Source organism: Schistocerca nitens, chromosome 5 (genome assembly GCF_023898315.1).
Source record: "Schistocerca nitens isolate TAMUIC-IGC-003100 chromosome 5, iqSchNite1.1, whole genome shotgun sequence".
Classification (NCBI taxonomy): Eukaryota; Metazoa; Arthropoda; class Insecta; order Orthoptera; family Acrididae; genus Schistocerca; species Schistocerca nitens.
Genome location: NC_064618.1, coordinates 585,316,408 through 585,328,450, shown reverse-complemented (window position 1 = coordinate 585,328,450; position 12,043 = coordinate 585,316,408). Strand labels below are relative to the sequence as shown.

The 12,043-nt window shown below is 40.9% G+C and overlaps 1 protein-coding gene across 2 annotated transcripts in view; it reads right to left on the bottom strand.

Moving 5' to 3' along the window:
- Positions 1 to 256: 256 nt before the first annotated feature.
- LOC126260048 (uncharacterized) overlaps positions 257 to 12,043 on the bottom strand; it is a 38,677-nt gene continuing 26,890 nt past the window's right edge. For both annotated transcript variants that reach the window (XM_049957234.1, XM_049957235.1), the window contains 2 exons: positions 11,728 to 11,886; positions 257 to 593 (listed from right to left, as the gene is read on the bottom strand). In XM_049957234.1, the coding sequence (XP_049813191.1) occupies positions 429 to 593; positions 11,728 to 11,886 (324 nt within the window). In that variant the 3' untranslated portion in view covers positions 257 to 428. The remainder of the gene's footprint in view (positions 594 to 11,727; positions 11,887 to 12,043) is intronic.

Below are 12,043 nucleotides of genomic sequence, written 5' to 3'. Positions count from 1 at the left end.
TTGCACATAAAAATATTGTCATTTGTTATCTGTCTTTCTGTTAGACATCTTTTTCTCAGGATTCGATAGATGAATACCTTGCTTGTATCAATATCGATAACAGGCAAAAATCGTCGAGATTCTCGATCACCGAGCTGGACGAACCATCTACACACATAATTAAGTTCGTGCGGTTCGGGAGTCCTACTCGCACTTATCCATATATTTTTTAATGATTTGAGGTTTGGTTCAAAGCATAGAGGCTTAAAAATGTGTGTGAGGAAGCAACTTTTTTTTATTGAGCTAATAGTTCCCCTGAAATTAGAGCGAGAAATACATGAAAGTCAATTTTTATAAAAAAAATTTAAACAAGGTCTGCTTCAGTGTTGGGGACGATCTTCGCAGGAGAATACGGAAGATCTGTTGGCGATCCAGTAGACGTCGTCACCTCAGGCGTCCACGTTCTCGCTGACTTCCACAAGTATCTGGTAGCAGCCCACCAGCTGTCCCGTCCCCTGCTTCAGCTGGATGATTAGGCGGTAGGTGCCGTATGGGAGCGACGGCATCTTGTCCAAATCCAGCAGGGGCTTCCACTCGTTCACTGTGTAGTTGCCCTGCAAGTCGCAAGTGCTGGTCAGACGCCGCTGCTAACTGAAGAAGTTTATACAGGCTGAAATAATGTACTACCGTCCCTGATCGCATGAATTGTAATTTTGCGCTGCTTAATGTGGTAATTACTGATTAAGCGAAGGAAGGGATTCTACTCATAAGATTCCTTATTACTAGATATACCTACTTATTGCATCATGACCATCGTATTCACTCATTTTGTCTTATTCAGAATTCGGTTTTCCGTAATGAATATGAGGCAAGAGCAATGAATGCATCTCCATATTAGCTCCTACAAAAAGTCATCGTGACTCAACGTCAAAGACTGAATTGTATTGCAAACAGTTTATTTCTGATACTTATTCAGTTATCTGTGGAATTTCGTTCTTCTACTGTTTTACATTACAAAAGCGATATAGAACTCACAACTCACACTTATTCTGTTTCGACTTAGAACTTCCAGACGAGAAGGTACTATACTTTTTATTATCATAATTATTAATGAAATAAAATAAATGCTTAAAAATGTAGTATATTTTATTTAAAGTAATGTAATCAGCACCACGATCCACTAATCTATAAACCTGAATATATTTTCAGCCTGCTAATTATTGGAAGTGATCGGTCTGGTTTCAACGTACATCATCCTTGCCCACGGTTTATAATGTTAAGGAAGTCCGAGCATTATTGCTATTGCCAGGTAAGTCATCTTTTGCCCTGAAACGTAGCACAAAAAGCTGTTTTGTGACACCATACTTTTCCGCCCTCCAACAACGATTTCTGTGCCTGAGGATTCAGTTTCATAAAGATAACAGGTATTTAATCAGTTCACGTTAACTTATTAAGCAGGAGAATTTTATTTCAAGTGATTAACTCTAAAGTCTACATTTTCATGATTTTGTTACTCTCTTGGAATCATCGATATGATGCTATCTTGTTTCGTGAGCATTTTACTTCTGATTCTATAACATTTTCAAAAAAACGGACTACCTTCAGCTGGTTATACATGACCAATTCTGTTGTCTTACGACATAAAATAATTATGAATGTGCCACTTGTGAGGCAATCTCTCGAGCTAACTCTGAGGAAATGTGAATATGACCAACATCTTAGGATCTTGAGAATTTTGATGGTTTTTCGTGAAATTTCAGAGAAGTATGTTTAGTGGCTTGTTTCAGTAAACAGTTAGGTTCGAAGCCTTTTCTTGTAAAATGACCGCACCAAGCTGTTAAATATTATTATCCCATAATTTTGCAACCGGGGCCGACATAACCAATCATTTTCAAGCATGATTCTAATTTTTAAAATTTTTTTAACTGTCAAAATTTTTTATTAATTTATAAATTTTTTATAGTGAATACCAAATAACTTTTCCGACGCACAGGCATGTGATATTCACTACAAAAATTTCAAAGATTTTAAAAGGTCTACCAGAAGATTATCTTCAGAGTGAAACTAAACGAAGAATCCACAATGAGATTTTCACTATGCAGCGGAGTGTGCGCTGATATGAAACTTCCTGGCAGATTAAAACTGTGTGCCCGACCGAGATCCGAACTCGGGACCTTTGCCTTTCGCGGGCAAGTGCTCTACCATCTTTTTCTTTCTTTTTTTTTTTTTAATTTCATTTTGTTCGTTTTCGTTCGGTGTATCTGCTCTGGGCGGACGTCGAAAGACACCCGTTTCAGTTCATTGTTGATCGATTAACTCAGTTTTTTTTATTACAGAGGGCAGCTATCCCTCTGACCGAACACGCTGAGCTACCGTGCCGGCACCATCTGAGCTACCGAAGCACGACTCACGCCCGGTACTCACAGCTTTACTTCTGCCAGTATCTCGTCTCCTACCTAAAGCTTCTGTAAAGTTTGGAAGGTAGGAGACGAGATACTGGCAGAAGTAAAGCTGTGAGTACCGGGTGTGGGTCGTGCTTCGGTAACTCAGATGGTAGAGCACTTGCCCGTGAAAGGCAAAGGTCCCGAGTTCGAGGCACCCAGTTTTAATCTGCCAGGATGTTTTAAATGAAGAATGATAAAATAACTTTTGACAGCTTCAACAAGAAAATGTCTTTTATACAAGCTGTGTCGCACAATACTGATTTGATAGGTTTGAAGAGTTGAGTGAAAATTACATGATTTTTAATTTTGAGCTGCGACACTTGAACCGCAGACCATTAACATCGCAGCACCTGGAAATATAACAAATAACGAAATTTTCTTTCTTAAACTCACTCTGTAAGAAAGAAAACCTAATGGATCCGAAAAAGTACAGATGGATCCACATGCTATTAGATGCCTATCAGCTACTCTCAAAAGCCCTGCTGAAGAGAGCTGAAGAACAGGCTGATCATATCATTGAAAAATGTCGAGCTCCTTCCCGTAAAAGCAGTCTTGAGTAGAACAAAAATGATTCAAATGGCTTTGAGCACTATGCGACTTAACTTCTGAGGTCATCAGTCGCCTAGAACTTAGAACTAATTAAACCTAACTAATCTACGGACATCATACACATCCATGCCCGAGGCAGGATTCGTACCTGCGACCGTAGCGGTCGCTCGGCTCCAGACTGTAGCGCCTAGAACCGCACGGCCACTCCGACCGGCTGAGTAGAACAGAAGATATTCAACCTCAGGAGCATTCTGAGAACTAGAGCAATAACAAGCCCGAACATAGCACTAATTCTCATCGATTTGAAAAAAGTGTGTGACTAAAGGGCAAACAAACATTATTTACAGTTTTAGACGAACGCGAATTCTTTACAGATGAAAGGAAAAACTAGTAGAAGCCGACCTCGGGGAAGATCAGTTTGGATTCCGTAGAAATATTGGAACATATGAGGCAATACTGACACTACGACTTACCTTAGAAGCTAGATTATGGAAAGGCAAACCTAAGTTTCTAGCATTTGTAGACTTAGAGAAAGCTTTTGGCAATGTTGACTGGAATACTCTTATTCAAATTCTGAACGTGGCAGGGGTAAAATACAGGGAGCGAAAGGCTATTTGCAATTTGTACAGAAACCAGATGGGAGTTATAAGAGTCGAGGGACATGAAAGGGAAGCAGTGGTTGGGAAGGGAGTGAGACAGGGTTGTAGCCTATCCCCGATGTTATTCAATCTGTATATTGAGCAAGCAGTGAAGGAAACAAAAGAAAAATTCGGAGTAGGTATTAAAATCCATGGAGAAGAAATAAAAACTTTCAGGTTCGCCGATGATACTGTAATTCTGTCAGATACAGCAAAGGACTTGGAAGAGCAGTTGAACGGAATGGATAGTGTCTTGAAAGGAGGATATAAGATGAACAACAACAAAAGCAAAACGAGGATAATGGAATGTAGTCGAATTAAGTCTGGTAATGCTGAGGGAATTAGATTAGGAAATGAGACACTTAAAGTAGTAAAGGAATTTTGCTATTTGGGGAGAAAAATAACTGATGATGGTCGAAGTAGAGACGATATAAAATGTAGACTGGCAATGGCAAGGAAAGTGTTTCTGAAGAAGAGAAATTTGTTAACATGGAGTATAGATTTAAGTGTCAGGAAGTCGTTTCTGAAAGTATTTCTATGGAGTGTAGCAATGTATGGATGTGAAACATGGACGATAAATAGTTTGGACAAGAAGAGACAAATGTGGTGTCACAGAAGGATGCTGAGGATTAGCTGGGTAGATCACATAATTAATGAGGAGGTATTGAACATAATTGGGGAGAAGAGGAGTTTGTGGTACAACTTGACAATAAGAAGGGACTGGTTGGTAGGACATGTTCTGAGGCATCAAGGGATCACAAATTTAGCATTGGAGGGCAGCGTGGAGGGTAAAAATTGTAGAGGGAGACCAAGAGATGAATACACTAAGCAGATTGAGAAGGATGTAGGTTGCAGGAGATGAAGAAGCTTGCACAGGATAGAGTAGCATGAAGAGCTGCATCAAACCAGTCTCAAGACTGAAGGCCACAACAACAACTGAGAAACGAAGAAAATCAAAAAACAAATCCTGAGATACAATACCTAAAGTTAGGTTTTCAGGGAAAATCTCCGAGCCTGTTAACATAAAGACAGCAGGCAGAATAGGAGACGAATTATTCCAGTTCTCTTCAGTATTGGAGTGGAGCAAACAATGAAAATCTGGAAAGATGTTCTGAAACTGGAAGGAACAAAAAGAATATGTTTTGAAAGATAGGAAATAACTCAGAAAACAGGTGTTGCCTTTAAAGGTGACCGTGCCTTTTGAGCCAGAAACTGGAAGGATGAGCGAAGATTCCTGGACATCGTGCATGAAATCGCAGGAAAACTGGTCTCAATGCCTCAAATGAAGATTCGGAATACTTGGAACACAGACGCAAAGGAAGAAATATTCGGAGGTGAAACAAATTAAGATTAAAAGGGCAGATAAATTCAAATACTTAGTATGCATGCAACCCAGAGAAGGGGCAGGCAAAGGAAGCGCCATAAAATTAGTCTGACACAAAACACTCTCACACGGAACAGCTGCAAAAACCGAGCGATTTCCTACAGAACTAAAATCAGGGACGGTAATTCAGTTTTAAGAAAGGAAGAACTCTATGCTTCCGAGTGTCCAGTCTCAAATGAAAAATAACAGATGGAAGAACTATAAAAAAAGGGAAGTAAGATTTTCAGGAAAAATATTTGGCTCCAAAAGAATTGTGACAGGTATATATGTGGTGTCTGTTCTTTTGGACATGTCTGACAAAACAGACACCATACATACAGGCTGAAGAAAAATTCGCTTACCTGGACTTGGCAGCGGGATTCCTCACTTACTCGCAGTACAAAAATGTCTGTCACAAAATTTCGTCTTGCGCTTATTTCTGGCAGTAAATGGACGTTAAAGACTGGCAGTCCGGCAAAACCGTAATCACATTTATGGTAACTGCCTCTGTCAACAGATAGAGCAATGTTGTGCAGTTGACGCAGTGGAGAGCGTCTTGGGTTAGCACGCAGGAGGTCAAGGGATCGATTCTTGGGCGAGGTTTTTTGTAGTAATATTAGCATAACACACGACATGAATTTAACTGATGAATGGAAAAAATACAAAAATTCAGCAAAAGTAGGGAAAAGGGAATACCGACGTTTAAAAATGAGATTGAAGTAAAATCCTAAATAGTAAAGGTGGAATGACTAAAAGAGAAATGTAAAGCTGTCAAAGCATGCATGACAATGGGAAACATGGATCGCATGTACAAAAAAATTAAATAGGCCTTTGTAGAAGAGAGAAGGAGCTGTATGAATGTCAAGAGCTAGATGACAAACCAGCCCTAAGCAAAAAGAGGGAGGGGAGGGCGGTGGTGGCAGAAGAATTTCAGAAAGCCCTTGCAACAGAGATCCCTGGTAGAGCCATCCATGAAAAAATATTCACCCCTATGTCATAGATACATTTGATAATGAAATACCCTCAGACTTCTAGAAATCGAGCTGTAAGGACGCAGGTGTTGAATGAGTGAATATTACTGAACCATCCGTTTAGTAAGTCATAGAGGCAAAAACACTAACACCTTCCTGTCCAAACTATTTATCGTCCATGTTTCACTTCCATACATTGCTACACTTCATACAAATACTTTCAGAAACTACTTCCTGACACTTAAATCTATATTCGATGTTAACAAATTTCTCTTCTTCAGATACGCTTTCCTTGCCATTGCCAGTCTACATTTTATATCTTCTCTACTTCGACCATCAGCAGTTATTTTGCTCCCCAAATAGCAAAACTCCTTTACTACTTTAAGTGTCTCATTTCCTAATCTAACTCCCTCAGCATCACCCGACTTAATTCACTACATTCCATTATCCTCGTTTTGCTTTTGTTGATGTTCATCTTATATCCTTCTTTCAAGACACTGTCCATTCCGTTCAACTGCTCCATGAATTTTAATACCTACTCCGAATTTTTCTTTTGCTTCCTTTACTGCTTGCTCAATATACAGACTGAATAACATCGGGGAGAGACTACAACCCTGTCTCACTCCTTTCCCAACCACTGCTTCCCTTTCATGCCCCTCGACTCTTATAACTGCCATCTGGTTTCTGTTCAAATTGTAAATAGACTTTCGCTCCCTGTATTTTACCCCTGCCACCTTTAGAATTTGAAAGAGAGTGTTCCAGTCTATATTGTCAAAAGCTTTCTCTAAGTCTACAAATGCTAGGAACGTAGGTTTGCCTTTCCTTAATCTTTCTTCTAAGATAAGTCGTAAGGTCAGTATTGCCTCACGTGTTCCAATATTTCTACGGAATCCAAACTGATCTTCCCCGATGTCGGCTTCTAACAGTTTTTCCATTCGTCTGTAAAGAAATCGTGTTAGTATTTTGCAGCTGTGACTCATTAAACTGATAGTTCGGTAATTTTCACATCTGTCAACACCTGCTTTCTTTGGGATTGGAATTATTATATTCTCCTTGAAGTGTGAGGGTACTTCGCCTGTCTCATACAACTTGCTCACCAGATGGTAGAGTTTTGTCAGGACTGGCTCTCCCAAGGCTGTCAGTAGTTCCAATGGAATGTTGTCTACTCCAGGGGCCTTGTTTCGACTCAGGTCTTACCTTACCGCGCGATAAAAAAAAATTCATTTTGAGAAAAACGTGTTTGAAGCTTCGACTACATATAAATGCAATATTATGCAACTTACGTTGAATCTGATATTCCGGGTCTATAAAATAGTCGTTCCTCTTCCTTACAGACGGCGTTGTACTCGATCTGAGCCATTCTGCGCTGCTCCAGAGCCGCTCGTACGGTCGGTGATAAGAGGTTTTCGACCGCTGAATCCGGTGGTCGTCCAAATGCTTGGCGAAGTGCGTCGAATAGAGTTCCAGGCTGACGCCCTTCGTTGTCATGGTCTTCAGAATTGCTGAATACCTTTCGTTGAAGCTGCTCACTGCCAGGAAAGTCGCAATCTCTACAGTCTTCGCACCAGAAAGCAAATGCTTGGGGGCTAACTTCCAAATACACGCGTTCAAACTTTCATCTGAATTTTGTGTGTTTCCTCCAAAGCACCAGTACAATAATTCGTCCTCCGAAAGGAAAAACAAACTGGTGCGTGAGAAAGGCCGATTTCAGGCAGGTGCATTTTTTTCTTCAACCGCAAATAACAAACATGCAACATGCAATAACAATAACATGCAATGGGGCTTTCGAAATGTGGTGCTACAGAAGAATGCTGAAGATTAGATGGGTAGATCACATAACTAATGAGGAGGTATTGAATAGAATTGGGGAGGAGTTTGTGGCACAACTTGACGAGAAGAAGAGATCGGTTGGTAGGACATGTTCTGAGGCATCAAGGGATCACAAATTTAGTATTGGAGGGCATCGTGGAGTGTAAAAATCGTAGGGGGAGACCAAGAGAAGAATACACTAAGCAGATTCAGAAGGATGTAGGTTGCAGTAGGTACTGGGAGATGAAGAAACTTGCACAGGATAGGATAGCATGGAGAGCTGCATCAAACCACTCTCAGGACTGAAGACCACAACAACAACAACAAGGTAACTTCAAATCTACTGAACCGTCTGGCATGATTCTTCGTTTTCCACGAAGCTAACTAAATTGTCTAGGAGTTATACCTCTTTTATTCCGATCCATCAGCTATAAATATTTTTACTAGGTCGACGAAGTCCAAAAATCGATGAAAAAACCCTATTTTTTTCCAGTGGTCACCATTTTGTTTCCTATGGTCCAAATAACTTAAGCGAGGTACAATACCTAAAGAATCTTATATACTTCGCTAACGTCAACTCAATTTCGATTTCAGATGAGCCGGCTGACCTGTGGCATCCCGCGCGTGGAGGTCTACATCGAAATTTTGTTTAGTTCCGACTGCACTTCCGCCTTTTCTCTTCGACATTTCCGGGCGAAAAAATTCCAGTTTGTAGAGAAAATATTAATAAACATTTTGACCAAATTGACATTGATATCTATAACACTTCCCGAGGAAAAAAGTTCTCAAAGAACATCCTTTTTTCTGGCCAAAGATAGTAAAACTCCCTTTAACTTACATTTCTTGTGCGTTTAATGCTAGATCCTACAGTAACTCAGTTTCGACATCTTACCGTACATCACAGCATTATCAGCACTGCTGGCCGCCCTTTCCGCCAAATCATTTATGTGTGTAGAGAATAACAGTGGTCCTCTCACACTTCCCTGAGGCACTCCTGACGATACCCTCGTCTCTGATGAACACTCGCAGTCGAGAACAACATACTGGGCTCTATAACTTAACAAGGTCTTCGAGCACCTTATATATCTGTGAATCTGTTCCATGCTCGTATTTTTTTTTAACAACCTGCAATGGGGCACCGTGTCAACGCTCTCCGGAAACCTAGAAATACGGAATCTACCTGATGCTCTTCAACCATAGTTTTGAAGTATATCACGTGAGAAAAGGGCAAACTGAGTTTTGCACGAGCGGTGCTTTCTAAAACCATATTGATTGGTGCTGATAAACTTCTTGGCCTCAAGAAAATTACATTTGAACTGAGAATATGTTCAAGGATTCTTCAGCGAACCTATATTACGGATGGTGGTCTTTAATTTCTGGGGTCCGTTCTTCTGCCCTGCTTATACACAGTAGTCACTTGCGCTTTGTATCAGTCGTTTGGGGATTTTCGCTGGGCAAGAGATTCGCGATAAATGCAAGCCAAGTATGGGGCCATTACCGTAGAGTTGTCTCTGAAAAACCGAATTTAAATTCCTGTCGTACCTTTTTTTTCCATTAAAATGAAGTTACGGTCGAATGCACCCTGAAAAGACGCAAATTGGGAAGGAGTATAGTGTCACAGTAGCGCAGACTGGTGAGTGTATTCAGAGATTTGGAGGTCAGTACGACCTTGCAACATTATGCCTGTACAGTCCATAACTCATGGGCCATCAAAACAATCATATTAGACAATGTTCCTGGATGCGTTACGTATCCTTCTATGGCGAAAGGTTACGACACGCATTCATAGGCAACGTACAGTAATTTTTCCCTCAGAACATTCGTGAATGGAACAGGACAGGAAACTGCTAATATTGGTACCAATTAAGTTCCACCATGCACTGTACTTTGGTTGTGGAATACATATGTAGATCCAAAAGTTGTTGGAAAGTAACGGCTAGTGTTTTCTGGAATTTTCTACAATCGTGAGAAGGTCAGCAGAGAATATTACGCTTCACTACTTACGATAGCGAAGAAATATGTTTCCTTCTTACATAAACGTCTTCAGAGGGGATAATGTTCGTCCCTCACACATCTTTCATGATTGCGATAGTTATCTTCCATCACACGTCTCGTAGAGTTATGGCAAAACTGCAATATCTTTGCTTCGTAGCGCTTCCACATCCGTCGCATACACTGGAATTTGCTCCCACTGATTAATTATTGATACTGGCTTTGAAGAAATGGGAAGGTGAATGGAGGTGTGTATTGATTCACAATACGACTATACTAAAGTAGATTTGACAGCAACATATTTTACGTCCGGCCCCGGTAGTTAAGTGATCGGCGCGACAGAATGTCAATCCTAAGGGCCGGAGTTCGACTCTCGTCCGGGGTGGAGACTTTCTACGCTCAGAGGCAGGGTGTTGTGTTGTCCTAATCATCATTATTTCATCCCCATCGACGCGCAAGCCGCCGAAGTGGCGCCAACTCGAAAGACTTGCACCCGGCGAACGGTCTACCCGACGGGAGGCCCTAGTCACACGACATTTTTTATTATATCTTATACCTTGTGGTTTCTTTGTCAAACATCGGACCTGTTGACTGTCCCTCGTACATTCGCTATACATTTTCTTATCTCAGGAATTCGAAATGCGTTAATTATCCTGCCCTGGTCCGCAGTGTGATGGTAATGGTCGTATCCATCTAATTCTTACCATTACGGATGTAGACCGTAATTCAAGTATTTCCTTACTGACTCCTTACAGCTGACTCCGATGAGGATTGCTACCTAATCCCTTCTTATACGGAAGGATTTTTTTTTATATTGAAGGAAAGTAAATCCTTTATGCCTTTAAAGCCTTCATTGTCCTACGGAATGCACTCTCTTCGTCTGGGTCTTCGATTGCACTAACCTCTACTCCTCTCTCCTCTCGAACAGGCCATGAAGGCACAACGGTACCGATCGGCCGCCGTATCATCCATATCCCAGAGGCATCACTGGATGCAGATACGGAGGAGCATGTAGTCAGCACACCGCTCTTCCGGCCGTTTGCCAGTTTCAGAGACCTTAGCTGCTACTTCTCAATCAAGTAGCTCCTCAGTTTGCCTCACAAGGGCTGAGTGCACCCCGCTTGCCAACAGCACTCGGCAGGCCGAATGGTCACCCATCCAAGTGCTAGCCCAGACGGACAGCGCTTAACTGCGTTGATCTGACGGGAACCGGTGTTACCACAGTGGCAAGGCCGTTGGCACTAATACCTACGCAGCCGCCGATTCGGACGCAGAATGCAATTGGTAAGGCGATCTCTGCTAAGAAATTACACTCACATTCTTTGTTCTTGTTTGGTTTACCATCGGTACACATTGTAGTTAAAAAGAATGAACATTTACATATGGCACTTTATGTATAACCGACACAAAGGTGTTAAAACCTTTATTGTCCTGGAAACACTTTCTTTAGTATGTCACTAACTGGGAGACTTCAAAAATTTAAATGGTTTTCGACCACAAGGTCATAATTTTAACATCATCAGTGTACATCAGTGAAGTGCTGTGAAAGTGTAAGGCACGCATAATAAATACAGAACCCAACAATTGGCTGAATTTGTGCCAATAATTTGTAGCTCTGATAATCGTATGGAATCAAAGAGAAAGAAATTAAAGTACCACAGAAGAGAATGATTGATCTGTGTGGTGCGGTCAGGAGTTTTGGTACTATAATCACGTAAGTATTTTTAATGTAGAGAATGTTTCTCTAATTGAGGAATTTTACTAACATTTTAAACACATAATTAATTGATGGTGTTCATGCTTTTGTATCATGAGTTCAGAATGTTCTGTTGTGTTTGAATAAAAGTCAGACTCTGTACCACGTGAAGTAGATTATTTGCTATTCATTGTTTTATACGAGTATTTAAAGGTCAGAATGTTCTATAGTGTTTAAATGAAGGCCAGACCATGTAATACTTCAAGAATCTTCATTATGTACTTACAGGCTGTACGGGACATTCATCTGGTATTCCAGCCGCTTTCATTAGGGACTTCCAAAATTCTGGGCTGAAGCTTTGGATGGCATGGCAGATGTCTTCATTTGCATAACTGTACACGTTGCTCCAGCCCATGCTGCCTTGTCTGAGGACCTCTGTTTCTGCCTGAAAGAGATTAAATACCGATCAGTGTTCTCTGTCACCACGATAAATTTCTATGAAATCTGAAACTGTAGACAAATCCTGTGCAGGAAGTCTCTGGACAAAGGAGAAAAATAAATGTAATTCTCTCCAGATAAATTCGTTCCTTGTTTTTCATACT